The sequence below is a fragment of the Lytechinus variegatus genome, chromosome 3 (genome assembly GCF_018143015.1).
Source record: "Lytechinus variegatus isolate NC3 chromosome 3, Lvar_3.0, whole genome shotgun sequence".
Lineage (NCBI taxonomy): Eukaryota > Metazoa > Echinodermata > Echinoidea > Temnopleuroida > Toxopneustidae > Lytechinus > Lytechinus variegatus.
The window spans coordinates 13,868,918-13,892,104 of NC_054742.1; the positions used below are offsets into that span (position 1 = coordinate 13,868,918).

The 23,187-nt window shown below is 32.2% G+C and overlaps 1 protein-coding gene across 19 annotated transcripts in view; it reads right to left on the minus strand.

Moving 5' to 3' along the window:
- Nucleotides 1-1,731: 1,731 nt before the first annotated feature.
- The window catches only part of LOC121410272 (dynein heavy chain 3, axonemal-like), a 106,613-nt gene continuing 85,157 nt past the window's right edge, over nt 1,732-23,187 (minus strand). For 8 of the 19 annotated variants that reach the window (XM_041602238.1, XM_041602245.1, XM_041602237.1 and 5 more), the window contains 18 exons: nt 22,782-22,942; nt 22,254-22,425; nt 21,388-21,513; nt 20,808-20,985; nt 18,205-18,984; nt 16,343-16,419; nt 15,689-15,982; nt 15,218-15,355; nt 14,332-14,592; nt 13,169-13,261; nt 11,061-11,102; nt 8,690-8,788; nt 7,989-8,171; nt 7,536-7,628; nt 7,220-7,393; nt 5,432-5,542; nt 4,590-4,650; nt 1,732-4,098 (listed from right to left, as the gene is read on the minus strand). In XM_041602238.1, the coding sequence (XP_041458172.1) occupies nt 3,953-4,098; nt 4,590-4,650; nt 5,432-5,542; nt 7,220-7,393; nt 7,536-7,628; nt 7,989-8,171; nt 8,690-8,788; nt 11,061-11,102; nt 13,169-13,261; nt 14,332-14,592; nt 15,218-15,355; nt 15,689-15,982; nt 16,343-16,419; nt 18,205-18,984; nt 20,808-20,985; nt 21,388-21,513; nt 22,254-22,425; nt 22,782-22,942 (3,189 nt within the window). In that variant the 3' untranslated portion in view covers nt 1,732-3,952. Of the gene's footprint in view, nt 4,099-4,589; nt 4,651-5,431; nt 5,543-7,219; nt 7,394-7,535; nt 7,629-7,988; nt 8,172-8,689; nt 8,789-11,060; nt 11,103-12,622; nt 12,632-13,168; nt 13,262-14,331; nt 14,593-15,217; nt 15,356-15,688; nt 15,983-16,342; nt 16,420-18,204; nt 18,985-20,807; nt 20,986-21,387; nt 21,514-22,253; nt 22,426-22,781; nt 22,943-23,187 lie in introns of all 19 variants that reach the window. The other 11 variants (XM_041602253.1, XM_041602251.1, XM_041602248.1 and 8 more) reach the window with 6 other exon arrangements.

Here is a 23,187-nt window from a genome sequence, read left to right on the forward strand (position 1 = left end):
GCCATTCTTTCAATCATTTTTTTCAGTCTCAATGTTTCTTTCATTTTCTTCTTCCTGTACTATGGGTATTTTTTTTTAACTCTTATTGATTTTTTTTTTCTTTAAAAAATAAAAATAGTCATCAAACCAAACTACAACTTTAATTATTGATATTTTCATGGAATAAAAATAAAATAATATTGGTAAACAAATTAAGATTGAAAAAAAAAATCCTTTAGTTGGAAAATACATGAACATATGCCAATAATATCAATATACATATAGATATATATTAAAAAAAAGTACGTTTTGATAAGGTAATATATTTAGTTCAAACTAAGTTCATTCAAATAAAATTCGAAATTTTACAACACAAGTCCTCTTCAGGGAAACATAAACGAGCAACCAACAAATGTTTCCCTGAAGAAGACCTTACGTCAAAAATTCAGATTTCATTTGAATTAGGTTTCTCTTGTTGCTTTTCACAGATAATATTTCTCTTCAATCACATTTTTGAGCAACCTCACACAATTTACTCACCACATTACTACTCAAACATCCATGTAGAATTTAAAGGATATATTTATTATAAACAAAGGATAATGATTTTATACAAATCTCATGATCGACTTCACAATAAATTGATCTTTTCATCTTTTGATGATTCTTTCATAAATAATTTATCAATATAATTACTTGTAACATGCACTTCAAATACAAACAAACAGAACTATACATGAACATAGTAAAGATATGTTTTTTTAAAAAGTCAAGGTATACTGGAGCACATTTTGGAATGTTGATATAAATTTTGTTTTATTTGAATGGCTAACTTGGCAACACAAACTACAATTATATATCAAGTCAGGGATATGTTAGATATAGCAACATACTTTTATCATACATCTGATCATGAATTTATATACAAAGACATATTAGCTTATTTAAACTGTCAAGATGATTACCTGAATATTGGTGATATTCATCTACAGAAACAAAATAAAGTCTGAACTCTAAAAGAAAATATATGATTGTATTAGAACTGGGGGAATTTAGTTATAAACGACTACAGACACACTGTGAATCGAGGGAGGGAGATTTTCAGTGTAATTCATTTAACTGTATTTGATCTGATAAACTGTATTCAGAGTGCATTTAAAGAAATTTGCAATGAATCACAGTCCTAAAGTCGACTATGGTTTGAACTTTTAATTGCAATTTAAAGAGCAGCAAATTTGAATTACTATTGACAAAGTACAAAGACAGATAATAACATGAATGTCCAATCTTTGGAAGCAGCATATAGAATGCATAGAGTTGAGAATAATCATTTTAAGAATTTTCCTCCATAGAAGAATAATTGCATCTGTACATAATTATTTACAATGTAATTTTGGTAAAACAGTTACCTACATGATAAAATTTTACAAACAGGTTTTATGATACATCATACTGATATACAGATGAAGAAGACAACTATACTACATCAATTATATACAATAAAAATAGAAATGTACAATAACATTCATTCACATAATCCAAAACAACCCTATTGCATGAAGTACACTAATTATTGTGATTACGTTTTGCTGTAGAATATAAAATTGACATCAAAATAGAAGAAAATGTTTTAGCAGAAAACAATCTTGATGTTGCGTATATCCTTAACCCTAAAACAGCCCGGGAGTCGGTCAATCCCCCTCCCTCAACATCTTTGACCATTCCAGGGTGCAAAACTTTTTGACTGCGCCACTCTGAACCCTTAAAGTCTCATACATCTGTCAAGAACAAATTTGCGTCACTTGGGTACCTGGTTCCTTGGAAATTATGCAACATTACCAAAGGAATGAAGGAAAATAGAAGGTACAAAGGAAATAAAATATAGGAAATTGATTTTCAAACCAAAGATTTTTGCAAAACAATTGTTTGGAATACTGGAGAAATATTTACTTCAATAAATTGCATTTACAGTGTATTGAATTTATTCAGTGAAGTGGAGCAACAAGTACATGTATATTTTATGCACAGATAAGTATATAATATAAAACAAAATCCAATTATTTTGGAAAAAAATCAACATAAATATCACATACTACCATCATGCAAATTTTTGTAGCATTCACCCAATTGGTGGCTGAGATCTCAGGGAGGGAGGATGGGGGTTGAATCACAGAACAGCACAAAAAGGCCAGAGATGGAAAGGGTTGAGATCCTCAACATAAACTTCAATTTGAATCTAATTTTCAGCTATATTTCTGGTTTAATGATTTCAACATTTGAATGAAAGTATGCAAAATGTAATGATGTAAACTGAACTGACCTGAATACTATAAGTTACTCTGACAATTTGTTCGTAGAATTCACATCACATTCTTTCTGCATCAATGAGAATAATTATTTATACATACATGATTTTTTTCACAATACATATACATAAAAATAAGTTAACAGAAAAAATAAAGATATTTATTTCTAAAGTTTATTTAAAAGTAAATATATTTACATGTATAAAACTAATCATCCAACTGCAAATCTGTTTAAAGAATTCATTGTGAGTTGCCTTTATTCATTCTAACTTTTAATGCAAAGATTAAAATAAGTTTGCAGAAAACATGAAATATGATTGTATAGAGCAATGTATAATTTATTGAAATGAATTATATGCCTAGAAATTATGCAGCATTCTACATTATCTATATAGAGCATTTTAGCATTGCTTAAAAAATGCATATTTTGGTGTGCATCAATTGCCATGTAGTATCAGAGCGTACCCCTAAAAAGTACCGAAATCTGACAAATATCCCATAGGCTCCTGTACAAAATTTGTTATTGAATAGGAGATTGTAACAGTATAGTGCACATGCACGACTGCCACATTTACTTGCAATATAATTTAAATTTTGTAACTCAGTTGCTTTTTCTTTTCAAGATATACAGACAAGCTTAACACAGATAAACTGTGTCTTGTTTGAACATCATTCTGGATATATTTCATCAGTCATTGGACGGACTATATAAATGATATCCCTAAAGACACAATAATATTGCATAGCATTCTCTGTACATGTCAAAATCTACATTAAACTCTCAAATGATACTTGCTACTTTCAGTCTTAAAAAATGCAGAAACAATGCTTTCAGAAGTACATCTCGTAGTAAACTATGTAACTATGATCCTACTTCTGTAAATTAATCACTGTTTAACTTCTATATGAAAATAAAGAATATGATTGCCTATGTTACATGTGAATGAGCATCGTAGCCAAAATTTTTACTTTTCAATGGTCACAGGTGGTATTTCTTGTACTGAAATATCAGAAAATAGCTTTTATTGCTTAATCTACAAAGTGTGCTCACTAAAAATACATAACTATACCTTTTACTCTCAAACATGTGATAAATCATTTGGATGAAAAAATGTCAACCATTTTTTCAATAGACTTCATTGCTTTCATGAACAATAAAAATATTTCAAGGTGTACATGCACACAATTTGAGAATTTGTCAAAAACTTTATCATAGATCCTCCAAATAATCCTATTTCTTATATAAGTGACAAATTCACCTGTCTGGTGCTCATTTCTGAATATCTCAGCTGATTGGGCCAAACGAGCAAAGAATTTTACACTTGACTGAACATACTAATCAATTATATCATATGAGCCATATGATCAACAGCTACATGTAAGCTTTCAAAGGCAAAGACCTCGTTTTCACACAAAATGGGTTCCTGGCTCATTGTTCTAGTCAAAACTTTTTTCTCTTTCAAAGTTATGGTATTTTGTAAAATGAGGGTATTGCTTTGTTGATGAGTTTTGAAGAAAAGTTGTCTGAGAACTACTACATTCTTTGGATCTGGCTGTTAAGTTGACAGAACCTGGACAAACCTCAGTTGTTCTAGTTATCAGGTTGGTTAAATTGGCAACATCCTAGTTCATCTAGTTTAAGTTAGCATAACCACTTCCCTTTTGAACTAGTTATCAAGCTGACAGAGCATAGCCACGCCTCTGTTAATCCAATGGTTTGGAGTATGAGATGATGGGAGCTGTATCTCCAGAACAAAGTTAGTAGAGTGCCCAGTAGTAGACAGCGTTCCTCGTCGGACACTTGTTTTGTAAACTATAATAAAGAGAAAAGGAAATAATAATAATAGGCATTTATATAGCGCCATCTATCTAGAAATATTCTACTCCAAGGCGCGTTGTTATTATCATTACTCCGGCTTTAGCTCGAGCTGCCTTTCAGCGCTCATGCATTCAAGGAATTAATCCTGCCGGGTACCCATTCACCTCACCTGGGTCGAGTGCAGCACAATGTGGATAAATTTCTTGCTGAATGAAATTACGCCATGGCTGGGACTTGAACCCACGACCCTCTGTTTCAAAGTCCGAAGACTTATCCACTGGGCCACAACGCTCCACAACATACTTTAATATTTATTAAACAATGTATGTATATATTGGTTTAGAATTTCCCCCTTTTCAAAAACAATTCAGAAACTACAATGTAAATAAAAGATCTGGAAATGAGTCACATAGGAGTTAGTTAATTTCTAAATGAAGAGATATACAGATTCCATATAAAAGCAAGGTAAAGTATCTAGATCTTACCTGGACATGAATAGGACTGGGTATTCTTAACATTTGACTTCTCGATAGGTTTAATCCATATCTAATGAATACGAATTAAGGAAATGTTACAAACATATTAACACTTTACACTAGCTGCAGTAGCAGATCCAGAATTTCATAAATGAATGGGCACAGACAATAGGTTGATATCTTCTAAATTCTATGACAATGAAGAACAAACAAAAAGGGTTTTTATACCTTTTATGCATACAAATTCAAAGTTGATCCATCAAATGATTCTTATTTGCAAGAATACAGGAAGTAGGAACATACGAATGAATGTCATAAAAACCTAATACCTCTAGCAACTATCCAGCTTTGGCAGAGGCATAGAATGAAGCATTTTTCAGGCAAAGTGGGAACTGATGCCACCTGTGCTCCTGTCTTTAACTACCATATGCTTAAGAGTACAGCTTTAGAAGGGTAAAAAAAATTTTGTTGTTTTTATTACAGGTACAGAAGTCAATGGATTCTCAACTGTGTGCAGTCTCAGTGTATGCATCCATCATTGGAAGATAAGAATTAAATTAAACACCTAACTTATAAAAGGTTTAAATAGTGACACATATGACCTTTGGCCTCATGAACCCCAAATATAACCAGATTATTGTCACATTAATGCAAACAAAATCCAAGTTAATCTCTCTAATGGTTGGTTGTCACAAGAACAGGATATTTTCAAGGATGTAAAATTTTATGAATCCAGTTTTCTTAAAACACATAACATACATCAAGCTTTCTACAGATATCTTGTAATTCAAAAGAAATACTTTCCTCAGCATAATTGATCATGAATTATACTAATTGAACTAAAAGGATACAACAGGAAGAGTATCATAGAGTATCTTTGGTTGTGATTCAGCTAAGACATGGGTTGGTCTATCCCAACGAGCTCCTTCAATGAACAAACCAGTCACATATACTCCATCAACCTGTAAAATAAATTACATTAGAGTTCTCTTAAAAATCATTACAGCTACATTAAAGTAAAACATTAACCCTAACATTAATTTCTGAATTATGTCTTAATTAACATCACATACACAGTCAATATAATAATCAAAGATACTACAAGGGTAAGACTGGACACTCAATAGGGCGTGTAAAGAAACGTTGGGGATGGGCACCAAACAGGTTTTGGTCGGTATACATTCGCATATTGTCATTTGTGTGAAAAATATTTGGAAAAATGAAAGAGGTGATGGAGAGGGTGATTTTTGACATTTTGATTTTTTTTAAAGAAAATACTAACAGAATTAGAAACAACTATGCATGTATCTAAGATATTTCCTGGGAAAAGAGAGATGGAATTACCCCCCAATGCCACTCTGCGCCCCCTCCATCCCCGTCTATCATTTCCCCCACATGCCATAAACACATAACGGTGCTGATACGCAAAATTTTACCTACCCAACGGTATTGGGGGTACTTCCCCCATGTACAAAATTGAGGTACTAGTATTTATAAAATGGTCTTCCCCTAGTAGTGTCTTTGTGATTATATAATAAAAATGCAGGTACACATGTGTTTACACTACTTGAAATGAAATAATAACCTGGCAGAAGGGTTGCAATAAATTGTAAACTAGATGGATTCTCAACTGGTCAAAGCCAAACTTTATGCCTCCACCACTGCCAAACCAAGAAAAATATTACACACCTAACTTCTTAACCCTTTGAACCCGGTATTATTAGGGGCGGCCGTGACATACACCCTGAATTATTTGCACATAAATGACTTCTCGCCCACATTCACAAAATCCCCCATGATTCGAGACCCAACGGCACCTTCCCCCCGCTAGTACCCGGACCGAGTCGGCCAAAGTTGTGTGGCTTCTCGTAGACCTAGTCTACAATCAGAAATATCAAATTTAGTGTCTGTTTTGGGCTCAAAATCACTGTTTTCACCAAAGTCAGATATACCAATTGCTTCCCCATAGTAAGCACATGACTCGCCGCATATTACACCGTGTGTTACTGCACATACGACACGAGCAACCACAAAAAAGTGGCATATTTTGGCCATTTTTTAAGCTAAATCCTTCCGAAATCATTGCCGACATTGACTGAAATTATCGACTAAATATTCCAACACGTACTAGAAAGATGACGTCATTTTAGAAGATCACCTGACATTTAGAATCCATGCTTTTGAAGTCACATGGCCCGGCCTATCGGGTATTTGCGGGTTTACTGGCAGGCCGTTATTCCGGCCTATCAGGTTCAAAGGGTTAAGTTTTCAAATAATGGCCTTTGTGACCGTTAATATTGTGACCCCGAACACTCACCTGATAATTTTCACTCAAACAAACATCCATAAGCAAAGTTGAACCCTCAAATCGTTCAACAGTTATCGACAGAACAAGATATATTTTCGGGCATACAAGGACCTCAATGACCTTTTATCTCTTAACCCAAAAATGTAATCAGATCATTATCCTTCAATATGTATACTCAATCCAAGTTTTTAAGTTGATGCATGAAATGGTGCTTTATTCATTACAAGAATGGAAAAGGAATGAATGACATCCCAAAAACATAACCCCTCGTACAATATGCAATGGTATAAATAGGACTTTCTACCAAACAAACCACTTGAAATATACTTACTGGTTTGGAATCCATACTATTCTCTTTCTTCATGACCTCAAAATCAAGTAGTAGCTGATCAATTGGTATCTTGTATCGTCTAGCAAAGTTCTGCATGGTTCCAGTAAGAAATGAATGCGTGAAGTAGAAACCTGATAACCAGAACACTGTAGGCATCCCATCACGTATCCAGTCCTACAAGATATATACAAAATTTAAAAAATGGTAGCATTCAACCAAAATATTCAGAGAAAACATATGATAGCTACAATAAAATCAGAGGTATGTACATTGTATAAGGCGAGGCAAGAATAAAACCATGTTTTGCTTTACTTACTTTGAAGAACTGTAGTCTTGCCAGGAGATCAGTGATGTAGCTACCAAGAGGTTTCAAGGATGGGTAAGACTTGGCTGCCCACATACCAGGTACCTAAGAACAGTAACAAAATTATGAGAAAATAAATTATTCCACGTAGATTAAATCTGATTTACAAGAAAAATCTGTTTTTTAATTCACATTATGTTGTAATGATCTCAAATTATCATGGCTTGATGAGTTCATGAAGTGCAGCAAGAATTGATTTTTTTTTTAAAACACAGGTCAGACAAGCAAGAAGGCTGATTATTTCATGAAATTGCCCAAAAGATCTTTCATATATTTTGAGACATAAAAATCAAGCAAAACATTAAAAACTGAGACAAATCAAATCAAGGCAGAAGTTCATAATCAGAAAAGTGTTTAGTATTGTATTCATAACCGAGGAAGGGAAACATAAGTACTGATACATACCTTACCAACCATCATACTATCAAATACATCTTCAAGCTCAGCAGACATTACAACTAATCCTTTCATGGCCTTGCGGATATCCTGAAGACTAGACCTCACTACTTCAATCAAGCGATTGAAACGGATTAACTCCTGAACCAGCACAGTATTCATCGACTCCTCATAACGCACAGGATACTTGGTCTATAGTCAAAATAATCAATATAGACATATTAGCATTGTCACGGGGATCCTATTAACTTTACCAGCAAAGGAATAAGCATACTAATATATCATTTGATAATTTTCTCAAAACATTAATTAACTACAATGGAAGTAGGGAATTTGTGAAATAAAGTGGAATAGATGAAGTGATTTGATATGTTCCAAAACAATATCATGTATGTTTCCTGACATACAGACAACAATGGTCACTAACACTGGCTCCTTTCTGTTGCCACCTGTCATGAACTGAAGTAAAGGTGCGTAGTCAGTTGTAATGATTTCTTTCATGTTCTAATCATATATTATGCATACTTGACACACCCTGTATCATTTAATTGTTGTTCTTTTATTATCATTGTTTTCAACTGATTTCCAAAGTAATTTGTAACCATTTTATAGTTTGCCACATCACCTTTAACCATAATCTAGCATTCTTGGGTTTCATTATACACAATACACTGCAATAATTGCATTTTTTCTATGAGAATATTTCTTACCTGTACTTCTTCTAAGTTGTAATTTGGAGGGATCTTGGATAGAATATCTGAAGCCAGATCTTCAATGATTTGTTGAGATGACTTTCCTCCTCCTGATGCCTGACAATACGGTAAAATGAAATTGTTTTCATTCTAGTTAATATTCTTTCCCACCAAGCAAAGAAATTGTATGTAGTAAAACAAATACTTGAAAATGAATATAAAAAATCTTGGCCCTCTTTACATTCAGAGGGTAAATCTTTACTTGCAAGGTATCCTATTTCTTCTGTCTTACAGAATGTATGAAAATACTAATGTAAAAGAGTTACTCAGTGACATGTTTCAAAATTCAAGAGTGAGTCAAATTCAAAATTCTTATTTCAGATTTCTAGTGAAGATAATCATATTTTCAAGATTCAAGAGTGGGTTAAATTTGAAGTTTAAACTTGAGATTACTAGTAAAGATACTCATATATTTTAGATTTTATGAGAGTCAAAGTTCAAACTTCAGTATACTTATGAAGATAGTGAGTCAAAATCATTCCATGAATGTATAAGTCCTGCAATGTATTAAACTTAAGCTATTAAGCAAGCACTACCTGTTAGACTAGTGTAGTAAAAAAAAGATTAGTTTGATACAATATTCATGCCTATATCTGGTTTAAACCAAGATGAAAAGATGAATATGAGTTAAATTCATTTATATCCATTGATAATTGAAAGTACTCTAATATTCTAAAGAACCTTTTAGTTTTTGTCTATGATTTTGATGAGGAATTCAAGATTCCATGACATCAATTTCAGAGATAAAAAATATTCAGGGTTGTTGCTTTGTATTATTATATATCTCTTTACTAAAGAGGAAAAAGACACTTAATTTCTTGTCAGATAAGATAAACTTAAATAAGGAAACGTCTCTTCATGCAAGTTAGAAACAGAGCAAAAATAAAGCCAAAATGAAATTCTTGTCAGCTACACTATAAAAAGTGAAAAGTGCATTGATAAAAAAACCAATATACACATTCTATATTTCAATTGATCTCAACATTTGACTGATATAAATGAGAAGACTATGTTTGGCCTTGAACTAAGTATTCATATATAAACTACAGAGAGTGATATTGAAGTGCAAGTCACAGCAAAAAAAAAGGAAAAAAATATTAGTAAATGTAAATGTACTATTAATAATCTCAAATATCAACATACTTCAGCCCCTCCCCTTAATAACTTTGTCAGTGCAAACATTCACCAATCATCAGAATAGCTTTGCAGGCATTGTGCTGCATTCCACTCATGTGAAGTTAATGTGAACTAACTATCACTTTATTGAGACCACCGAAGCTGCACTGAAAAACCCAGAGCAATCATTAAGTTGGATGCGTTGGGATTTTCCTCATTTCAAATCAAGATAGCCCTCTTTATATAAGGCTTCTTGCAACATGGTAACAAACGTACATGTATTGTAGCATGGAAATCAGCATTTATTTGGGGCAGTTGCAGTACTGTATGAGTTCCTTGATATGGAATGTCTTACCATTAGAGTCAAACAATCACATTTTAAAGAAATAGACCAAAAAAGAAATGGGATGACATTTCAATAACTTTAAATTGTTTGTGAATTACAAACAAAAAAAAAGGTTCTTGGAATATTGAAATTCATTATTATCACTTAAATCGGAATTGATAAAGGGCTAAAGTCAATTCTACATGTATAGAAGACAATCATCAGTCAAATATTAACAGAGGTTCATTAGTGATTAGACATGAATGTCTAAAATGTATCTTTGATTGTTATGAATTTGTTTCATAGAATTGTATTTTAAATTTCAGTCTGAATCCTAAAAATCCTTCTTTCGTATAGCTTAATTTCTTTAAATATGAGTACATAAAAGAGCTGTTGGTACTCATTATTCAATCTACTTTACAATGTACTTCTTTATTATAAGTTGAGTTACTGAGAAATCAAGTACTAGCCATGACAAAATAGAGGGAATGATTGGAGTTATCTTGGTACAATAATACAATTTTGAAGCTGAATAGATGTTAATTGCTTTTCCTAACAATAGCAAAGCATTATCATATAACTTGACACAGGTCCTCCAAATACTATTCATGACCATACAATATCTAAATCAGTTAATGCACCTAAAGGAATAAATGAAATATGATTCATGGAAATGAATAAGGTTATCAGATTGACCAACAACTGATAAAGCATATGGCCACAAAATGATATGGGAATATATCATTTTTTTTATCTACACTACATAAATGAAGGATCATTCAATATAGTTGATTTTAGATGCATGAGAATATATTTTATATAGTGGAACATATAAATATGTATGGTCAAGAAGCACAGGGATGGTGATGGGAATATTAACAAACTCACTTTCTTCTTTGACTTTCTTTTTTTATTTTGTACCACAGACATCTGAAAAGAAATGTCCTTCCTAAGATTAGTTAGTGTCTTACTATACAAGTGAATAAACTTGTAAACTACAAACATTTATTCTTCAAAATGGGCATGAGCTTGAGGTCCAACAATATGTAATCTATCATTACCTTACTCCATTACATTAATAGTTTGATCAATCAAGTACAAAGTACAAATCCTGAAGGCACACTTCTGATAATCAAGTTAATCAAGTTATGTTTAACTGCAACTCATTATACAGTACGTCCCAGAAAAAACGAAACCGAGATTTAGCGATCATTTATCATTACTTAATCATAAATAAAATAGATAAATGACCTACCAATTTAAAGCTTAGAATCTCCTCTTTCATCTGATATTACTTACATTATTTCTCATTCACGCATGAGTGAGCAAATACAATTTAAAGAAAGGATATCAAAAACTCATTTGGCGGGGGGTATCTGGGTTTCAAAAAGAAAACCACATTTTTGAAAAGTTCACTATTTCCTCTTTAATTTGATACCTAAATTACAGAAAATGGTCAAGAAATAACAAAGTTCTGGTCATTTGAAATGAGGCTTGAATTTCAATAATTTCATAAAATGAAGAGGTTCTCCAGGCTGGCTTTCAAACTCACTCACCACTCCGTTTTGTTGACGATCAGCCATGCATTAAATCTTTTGTTCACCATGCATGCGAAAGCTTCTGTGGGAAACCGGTGAAAACACGTTTATCTCATGAAATTATGGAAATACAAGCCTTATTTCAAATGACCAGAACTTTTTTATTTCTTGACCATTTTCTGTAATTGAGGTACCAAATTAAAGAGCAGATATTGAACTTTTCAGAAATGTGGTTTTCTTTTTGAAACCCAGATACTCCTCGCCAAATGAGTTTTTGGTATCCTTTCTTCAAGTTGCATTTGCTCACTCATGCGTGAATGAGAAATAATCTTAGTAATATCAGATGAAAGAGGAGATTGTAAGCTTTAAATTGGTAGGTCATTTATCTATTCTATTTATGATTAAGTTATGATAAATGATCGCTAAATCTAGGTTTCGTTTATTCTGGGACGCACTGTATAGTAGAAAAAGCATAAATTAGATTTTTATCATGCACATGCTAGAAAAAATTATCATACAGCAAACTAGGTCATGAATATGTGGTAATATCATTTCAAATCAGCAAGATAGTTTTTCTCTGTCTTGAAAAGAATAAACAGAGTAGATGAGTAAATATTCTATACACAATATATTATCTAACATTCGACTGCAAAATACAAGAAAAAGTTGTTCCTTTAAGTTATTAGAAGAAAAATTTAAATCGGTAAAGTTTCTTCATTTATCAGAAATTATGAATTATGAAAGATATGACACATCTGCTGATTTCAAAATGTATGCTACCACATTGAAAAATGGAAGAATATAATTTCAACAGGCAGTTTGCCTGTATTAATTGCAGAGCAATGTTATGCAACAATTTCTTGTTTTGTTAAATTGGAGGAAAAGATAGTTTCAGAAATCATGAATGTATACCTCTCCAGACTGCAGAAATATTTTAAAGCATTTAAAGCAAAATGAAGAAAAACATGGAAAATGTAAAAACAATTAAATATCTATTCAAAATTATGATGCTCAATCAAACTTAAGTGTATAAATTAAATCTTTACACAGCTATAAGGTGATTTCATCATGCATAGAGTCTAAAGTCTATCTTAGATTATAGGTAATTTATCATCCTTTTAAAGCTCACAAACATACAAAAAACTAAACAAAAAACCCTAAAACTCCAAAAACATTTCATCTCATAATAAAGGTAGCAACTGAGTCCTTTGCATTTATGAATATTATATACATGTATGGTAACAGCAAATTCACAAGACTTTTATTTATCTAAATGCAATATCTTTAATTCAACAATGCTCTTTCATTTACCATCATTTTAAAATATCAAATCAATTTCTTGTAAAATATGATAGAATGTAATGACTTTAGATGAATGAATTATCAAGTTTTATTTTTTTTTATAATCTCTTTTGACAAGAGTGTTATAGTTTGCAACACATATTATGGATAACATACCTGCCGTGGCAGTGTCAATAGAATTCCATCAAAGAGTTGTTGTGTTTCTTTCTGATCCTTGGTAATATCTGCATTCTCATGAAGCCCAAACACCTGGAAATATCATTTGATGTGATAACATAAAAATAGACTTAACAAATTTACATGTATGTTGTGCTTTTCATTTGTTGTAATTGTTATCTCTAAAATTGTATTTTGCTTTTTTATCCCTTGCCTCTGTATAATATTTCTTAATATTGTTTCATCATGTTAAATTATTATTTTATCTTGGATGCAAATAAAAGGCCATATGGGCCAATCAATCAAAGACATCATCTACATACATGTACATTTTATGTAAAAATATGTATAAACATATGTATATGTATGTATATTATGTATAAACAATTACTTTCCACAGACAAATAGAATGGTCAGTCTTTTCTGATGGATCATCAGAAATTTACAACTTCAACTATTCAACAAATAAAAAAGATCAACATTAAAAAAAAGTTTTTAAATAAATCGTATATAAACTTATTTGATGTTTTTACTCAAACTGATATTTCTAGAAATTTCTTGCTTTATACTACTACTACTACTACTACTACTACTGCTGCTGCTGCTGCTGCTGCTATTACTTCTATTACTACAACTATTACTACTACTTATACTTCTACTACTACTACTACTACTACTACTAGTAGTAGTAGTAGTAGTAGTAGTAGTAGTAGTAGTAGTAGTAGTAGTAGTAGTAGTAGTAGTAGTAGTAGTAGTAGTACTAGTAGTAGTAGTAGTAGTAGTAGTAGTAGTAGTAGTAGCTGTAGTGCTACTACTGCTAAAACTGTAACTACTACTACTGCTACTTACTAGTTCTGATAGTACTTGTACTACAGTATTACTACCATCTTAATTTCAGATAATATCATAACTATCACTATCAGCATCATCATTATTATCACCACCATCATTTCACCATCAACATCACTGTCACCATCAAAATCACAACCACCATCACCATCATCATCATCACCATCAACACCACCACCATCACAATCACCATAATCATCATAACTGCCACCAAGAACATCATCATAATCATTATCATCATCATCACCATTACCATCATCATCACCACCATCATCATCACCACCAATCGCTTTATATTAATGTTGGAGATGTACCTCTGGATGCGGCATAAGAGGAAGACTCTTCATATAATCTGTGTATGATTCATGAGGCCCTGAAGGAGGACAGCAATAGTTGCCACTCTCTGAAAAGCTGTATCCTTCTTCAACAATGATCTGATCATTGTAGAAGATTGCTAGAAGACTGATCAACAGACGTCGATCATGATAGTCGGTAACTCTACCACCGTAGTTACACTCCCCAGTCAGATATGTCAAGGCTTCTAATGGGATTACATCGTAGTCATTCAGAAACATCTGTATAAAGAAATTAAATCATTTTGTACAGTTGACTATGATCTATCTGACTGTAATTAGTGAGCACAAAGATTATATGTGGACATAAACACATGAAATTGACTTGAATTGAATTGAAAATAAGGTTTAAGGTTCTATTCTTTTATTATTTGATAATTACTGATGATTTGATTCATTGGTAATTTATTATTCTTACACATCAACAGGCATTTACCATTCGTTTTATAATAATGAATTTCCCTTTTTAATTGAAAAAAGGCATTGTGACATTATTCCAACTTATTCCCTTTAAATGATTTTATTTCAATATTTCTTATGCTACCGAAATCTTCAAATAATAAAAAAATCAAATAACTTTTTATGAATTTTCACCTAAACCAAAACGCAATTATCAAAGAATCTAAAATCCATCACTTTTCATGAATTAGTAATAAATCCAAAACACTGGGTGTTCCTCCATTTTTTATTTAAATTACTTGAAAAATGTATTTAATCTTCTATAATAATATTTAAGATGTTTATTTTTTTTTCATATTTCATGATATTTTTCTTTTATTTGAATGTTCATTGATTCATACAAGAGTTAAGTGTAGAAAGAATCATGATTACTGAGAAGTTAGCTTACCTGCTGTTGTCTAACGCTAATGCGCAAATCTGATTCATTGAATTCATAAGGTGTATTCCATCCAAGAGGTCCAAATTGTCTTCTCTCTTGTACCAGAGCATGGAAGAAACACAGACTGAACAAAAGCTTCTTCCATAACTGTCAAAACAAGATTTATCAATATCTCATTTTTACTGACATCTTATCTACATTCACTTTTTAGTTTATTCCCTTTTGTTGTTTCTTATACCTCTTCTGTAGATTTCTTTTAAAAATAAGTAAATTTGTTTATTAAAAAACTCATTCATCTACAACATTATGGTAGAAATAGAAGGAAATATGAATATCCTGGCAAATGCGACAAAAACTCACTAAAATATTCTCAAGATAAAATAATAGAAACAAAGTGCTTAGCAGAACTGATAAAAATCGTATATTCATCACAATCCAATGTACACTATTTTAAAGAATTAAAAAGGGATTTATATTTACATCTGGTTTTGAGCATCCATTGAAGAACTCTGGATCTGATATAGGATCATTGAGGTATGATCTAAGAAGATTAGCCCTTAGACCCTTGGGAGGTTCATTAGTCATCTTAATTCCATTCTGAAGGATAGAGACAGGGAACGATGGAGTTGGGTAACTGGTCAACCATAGACGGAATGAAGGACGAGTTTTCTCACTGTCAGTGATCAGTTCCTCACAGATCTTTTCTAAGGTTGGTAACCAAGACAATGCCAAGTGACAGTTCTGAAGCACCACCCACGTGCCATTCTCTACAGCCTGTAATGGTCAAAATAAAAATATAGAAACTACTAAGTAGGCCTGACTCAAGCCAGTCAATGGTGAAATTTCCTCCAGTCCCGTTGATCAATCAAATAAAAAAACACTTTAGACATCCACAGAGTTACATGTATATACAGAATAATAATAAAGATTATATTCATATATCTGGTGTATAAACATGTGTAATTCAGCCTTGATATGAAAGAACTGTTTTATATAAATGTATATTATAAACCACTTTACATGCAATTTAATTCTAAATGAAAGCATGCATGCATACATAGATAAATACATGAACAAATTTCTAGATGGAACAAACAAACAAACGAACGAATGAATGAATCAGGTAAATCTTACCTCATTAATCATCTTAGCAGCAATAGGACCTTGTCCTTGTCCTAATGATACAGTCTGCATTCCATTACCTCCCATACCTAGATAGAAAATAAGAATCATATCATCTTATATAAAGAAAGCATTCAAAGTATCTGTACTGAACATTCCTTGAATCTCTTTACATATTTATCCCTTTTTGTCACATTCTTCTTCCTTTCTATCATTTTGATTTGATTTATAGATTTTATGTTCATCTTTTAGTTGACTTATGCACTCCAACTTGGTCAGGTTAATATAATCATAGACAAATCTTTCAATTATCACATTCAATACCATAATGAAAAAGATGAAAAAGTATTAGGAAAGGAAAAACTCATCACATGTTGAAATGTTAATGAATCAAAATGAGTTATATATAATATAACAAGCTTCAGCACTCTGGTAATAAAACACACATCAAATGTAAGTTCTCACTCCTTTTAAGTTAAACATTGTTAGTTACCCCAACAAACTGCTGGAAAACCAAATTGTAAATATGAAAGAGCAAGAATGTATACTATAAGTAAAAATGTGTACAAACAGGCTTGAATACCATGCAATTAGTTTCCCCCGAAAAGAAACATATCAGAGTTATTATGGTTCACTATGGATAAACAAAACATGATGATTAACACTAGATAACAAGAGCATTAATATCAGTAAAGGTGCAATAACTAGGGTTAGTTCTCTGTTAATTTGTTCTCATTACATGCAGTGACATGCACTTGAAATCCTGCCAAAAGAATGGGCTCAGATAAACAAATAATAAACTGCTTTCTGCTAGAAATAAAGCTGCAAAATAATTTGCAGTGTTGCTGTGAAACATGAATAAATAACAGAAAGAAACAAAGTGAAATAAAATGTCAACTTGAATGTCTGATCATCAAGAGGATACAAAACCTGCCATGAAGAATTATGCATAATGTGAAATACACAAATAATGATGAAAAATAGACTAGAAATATCTGCATTAGATGAAAAGATAGGTAACATTACCAAAATAGGTTTTTAAGTGTGAAACCATTCATGAGTTTCATCTTAAATTCACACCTTATATCTTGAATAGGTATTCAATTATTCAGGATTTACAAAACATTTTGTTTTAATCAAAGTAAAGGATCACCAAAGAATAGAAAACCATTTGATGAAAATATAGTTCATTATACTTCATGGTTCATATTAAATTGAAGAAAATAATCAATCTTTGAAAAATTAAAACAGATTCCACTATTACAGCACACAGCATGGGAGCTAAAAATTAAATATTTGTATTTTGTACAAATATATTTTCTCATTATACATAATTTCATGACTGTATATGGTTGCTTTTAGAGTATACCTTTATAACTATAATGATAATGGGAAGGAAAATAAATGCTGGTTGATGCATATGGGCTTAGAATTACAACTTTATACTGGAAGATGGGAAGAATAAGTTATGTTTGCATAATCACCAGTAAAAATCACTACAAAGACAGGGGAAACTATGAGAATGTTTGTTTCTTTGAAAAACAAATTGGTTTCTTAATATTTGATTTAAAAACATTTTCTTAATTCATCAATTCTCGCTTTATAACAAGATATTAAGGTAATTGGAAATGAAATAATTATATGAGAGAAATAAGTGACATGCAAATGCATAATATGCTCAGGAAACAATAAATTCAATGAAAAAGGAATTATGAACAATGATCTCAATACAATTGCTTTGCAGGGTGATATGGCTCAAAAGTGTTCCAGAAATTCAAAAAGGATAGAGCCTATGGAAGAAAAGAGCAATATGAAAAAACACATGAGGTAAATAGAATGAAGGTAAATGTGTGGAAGGGTTGTGCGAGACATACTACTGAGAGATCGGACGAGAGATGATCGGAAGATCTTGGATTTTCTTCTATGACGATGTCTGTCCGCAAGGTACTCTAGTCCAGCTGCTTCTACAGGATCATCCTCAATATTTGCCATCTCTTTCTCCATTAGATCATCTCCACCTGCAGAGAGGCGGCCTGGTTCATCATCCTTACTCAAAGGTTTAAGGTCAGGTGGGTTTGGGGAAGGGGTACCATGCAGGGGGGTGTTTGGGGAAGGAGTAGAGTGTCGGGACGATGGGGTGATGTTTGAGGGTGCAGTGCTTTGGTGGGGTGCGTGCGCTGGATTTGGGGTACTTGGTAAGGGAGTATCAAGGTTTTGTTCAGCCTCAGAGTCATAAGTACTGTCTACTTCAGGAATAGCTGATAGGACACGTCTAGCAGGGAGGATATCAACCAGATCATCTTCTACAAGCTCAAAGGTTTCATTCTGGAAATCACCATGAAGGTTAGAAGGGTGCAAATGATCTTTTTTGGCATTGTTAGAGTGAGATACATGGAGCAGCTGATTTTGATATGTCAGCGCATGCTCTAGATTCTCTGTACTACCACTGAGCTGCTGCGATGTTTGAAGAAGTAAAGTAGATGTATCGCTTTCCTCTGTCATCACTTCACTACCTTCATCACCTTCATTCATTGATTCAAGAAGTGTAGCAGCATCTGGTGTCTTCCTCTGAGCAAGCAGCTCAAGACTGCTTGTTGCGCGACTCATGTTGGATTTGATCGACATTGAGTCTTGCTTTGGCGGCTTCAGGAAACCTGTTTATAATACATATTCATCATCACATAGTTTATATCATGAATATCCACATGCACTAAATACACACATAGAAATCATACACAAATTATCTTAATAGTCATTTCAAAACAGCCCCAATCTCTTGATATTTTGTGATTCAATGAATTCAATTTTAAAATCGAGTCACCTAAAATGGTTATACATGTGCATGTATTAAGCTGCTTGGCATATTTTTCATATTTCTCAGGTTTGAATACAAACACTCAATGGTAAAAATATTTCCTCTTATCCTTGTCCATTTACAATGGAACTTATCATCAAAACATTAATGAATCCTCAAATTACAACTTATAAATTACTTAAATACTCAGCTTTATCCTATCAAGCCAACCTTCCAACATTCCAATGGAACTGATATAAGATCAACTGTTAATATTTTAGTTAAAGCATGCACCAGGAAAAAAATCATGCCCCAAAAATATAAACATGCACACATCACACAGAGATACCTAGATTTCAATACCTAGTACAAAAAAAATCAGTATTGTGACATTGCTTGTAAGTAAAACAGATATCAAATAAGTTTAATTAAGGCTACCAATTAAAGACTAATCATCACTCTATACATAAGTAGGCACGAGTCATGGATTCCAGAATCTGTCCAATTTAGACTGATTTTGGTGAATTTTTCCCATTCAACTATTCTGATGTAAGAAGTGATAATAGCATGATTCATGCTGAGAGGTTGATGATATATATTCATTTTACTTTAGATGTCTCACAACACTGACATTCTAATTCAAACCCTTTATCAAGATTAAAATCAAAATTATACTAAATTATGATAGCAAGACTGGCATGTCCAATTCTCTGGTTTTACTATTCATTGTTAAGCTTTTTTTCTATACTATTGACTTACTAGATTATTTGAATGTTTTATAATTCTCCTGTTCTATATTGAACATTGATTGTAATTTAATTGCATAGGGCTCTAATGTAAATTAATATATTTAAGAAACTACCCTGGGTAATAAAAGAGAATACATGCAATAAATATTTCTTTATTTTCTTGCCCTGCTTTGTCAGTGCTGTATCTGGATGTGATTTTTTAAAGAATGCTTTCTCACCACAGTGGGCAAGAGCGATCTCCCCGTCCTAGTACTGTTGATCATGATTTGTAAGGCAGCAAATACAGGAAAATTTGCACAGGTCTACATTCATACATCAAATATTCAACCAAGTTGAAGCAATTTTAATTATGCAAACTATGTTTTTTATGCCTCTTATCAGTCAAATTTTCCTAAGTCAAAGAGATTTCTGTGGTCTGAAAGTTACATGTATTTCCCGTGTATAATATAGCAGGTTCCTTTGCCAGAGATATGGGTGTTAAGGAATTGAGACATGCTAATCTTGCTTCCGCATTCACTGAGTATGGTTCAGAGAATAAGTTCGTTCAATATCTATGATAAGATTAAAGAAACTAATTTGGGGGTATCTTGAAAATCCATGATTGTTTTGTTTCTTATTAAAATTCAATTTTGATCGGAATACTGATTTCTGACCAGTGAAGACATTTTTTACATAACTCGGCCTTATACATTAGTCTTGTGCATCTACTAAAGTCTGGTTTGTGAAGAAAAATCTAGTGTTTAGAGGTGTCTACTGTTAAAAGATATTACAAAGATATGGTAATGTTGTTTGAGAAAATTAAATACTGAAGTAATATTGTAATTTATTTCTTATGTCAAGATAAACAAATTACTCACATTATGAAAAAAAAATGTTTTGATACAAGACTGAAGTCACAGACTTAATGATGTTGCCCAGGGTAATGAGTTCTTACCTTTTTCTACTGCAAACTTCATTAGAACATTCATTGGATCAGCACCAGGAGAAAGCACAAAGATGAGAGGAGTGAAGTAAGATGAATCCACATAACTCTTAGCGAGGTCAAAGGTCGGAGGCTCAATGTAAGCTTGACCCATAGCCTTGATTATGAAGTTTTGGACAGCTGGTACAACCTGGTTATGAAAATTATCAAAGAGCAACATATGGAATATAGATTTTACATATCTGATCATCTTTCAAAATATTGATTAAATTATTTCAATGATGTGATCCATAACTCTATTGACACTATCTTAATATTTCAAATAAAGATCATTACATTTGTTCATTATTGCCCAATATAATCAATTAGTTCCTATTATCAGAATATCTCATCCTTGATGTTGGAGAAGAGTTGATGTAACAGTGTGATAACAGATTTTGTACCTAAGATTAATTCAACATATAACAATAATTCTTCATTATAATGACATATTGTTAGCAATCTTTATCATTTCAAAGGACTTGACAAGAACAAGTGAGAAAATACCATATTCCTTGATAATGTTACATGAGCAATATGAGAATAGACTTACCTTATCTGGCCTAATCATACGCAGAACGATAAGTTTCTCAATCTCATTAAGAGATAGTTCCCAAGGTTCTGGTATCTTATCAGTGTGGGGAGAAGGCGAGTCATATAACTTCTTCCACTCAGAGATCTACACAAACAAAATACAAAATATTAACAAGTATAAAACAATTCCTTCAAGTATCTTTCATTTTTGTTATGTGGTAACTAAGATCAGTCATAAAACCAGAGCTGCCAACCTGAAAAGGAACATTTCAGTATTTCTGAAGCTGAAAATCAGTATTTCGGTGAGGAAATCAGTATTTTAAAAAAATACCATAGGACCACACATACAACTGAAACTTTAGAAATCAGTATTTTACATGAAACTAGCAGTATTTTTCTCACTTTTCAGTAATAAATACTGAAAATCAGTACTACTTGGCAGCTCTGTAAAACCAATAAATTACTGGTAAACCATGTATAAAATTGAACTAAACTGATGGGATGAATAGACAAGGAGGGTATATACTGCAATTACATCTTCTATACTTGAAAATCAATGATCAAACTGCAATAATACTTAGCAGGGCTTTTTTATCATTAAAAAAATAATATTTTTCATATTCACATAATCATGTAAGACAAAGCGGAATATTGGACAAATAAAGAAATTTAATTGAACAAAACTGATTTCGAATTCAATAGGAATGACCTATAAAAAGTCAATGAGACTGATGATACATGTGTGATCATGCAATATTTTTACTTGTGCCTATCAGGACATACAGCTACATAGATAAAACCCATATTTACCCAAGTTAGTATACATTGCATAATTAGAAATATATATATACACTCAAGTATGATTAAAGTATATATATGACTTACATTACTCCTGAAATTAAGCATGAAATCATCAAAGGCATCCAACTGTGACACTCTAACTACTTCAGCCCATGACTTATCAGAGAGCCAGGTAGGAGCAGGATTCGGGAATGGATTCTCTAATGCTATACCACCAGTAAGAAGAAACCTCCATTCTCTATCATCAATCTCTCCTCTGAAAACAAAGATTTCAACATCAGATAAGGACTCTCATTTGAAGAAAAATAATAAACCAATATATTTTACTACAAAAAACATACACTCAATAATTTGGGGTATTTAGAACTTCACAACTCTTTTTCTCACATACATAAACTTTATCCAAGAAAATTGTCAAAATAAGCAATAAACACTGTCAAACATTTTCTTATATTTGTTTTGGTGACCTCAAGTGTGATTGTTTTTCAGCATTTCTTGACTATTCAATGATAGAGTGGCATATAAACTTGACTTTAATACTTCCTCATATACAGGTAATCATGTTTAGTTGAAACTACTTTAGTTAAGCTTTAATGTTAGTGGTACTCTTACCTGCCCTTGGCTATACCAATACAGAGTATGAATGAGAAGAGTAGTTTATCTTTCTCAAATAATGATCGGCATACGTTCTGATAGATGCTATATGTGAAATGATCATTTAGACTCTTAATACGCCTCTCAAGATCGTTGGATGGCTCACTCAGACTGATGGACTGTAAGAAATCATTCATAATAATAAATGAATTAGATATTCCAGTATTCAATATCTGACAAGGGTAGACTATAAAGTGCACATAAGAGCTGCTCTGCTAAAGCCAGGGTAATTATGCTGCATTATTGTAGAAGGCTAAGACACTTCTGATAAAGTAAGCATTAACAGCTTTATAAGTATGATTATTATTATAGACTATGTATACTGTACATGTATACAAGAACTAAATATCTTGATTTATTCATT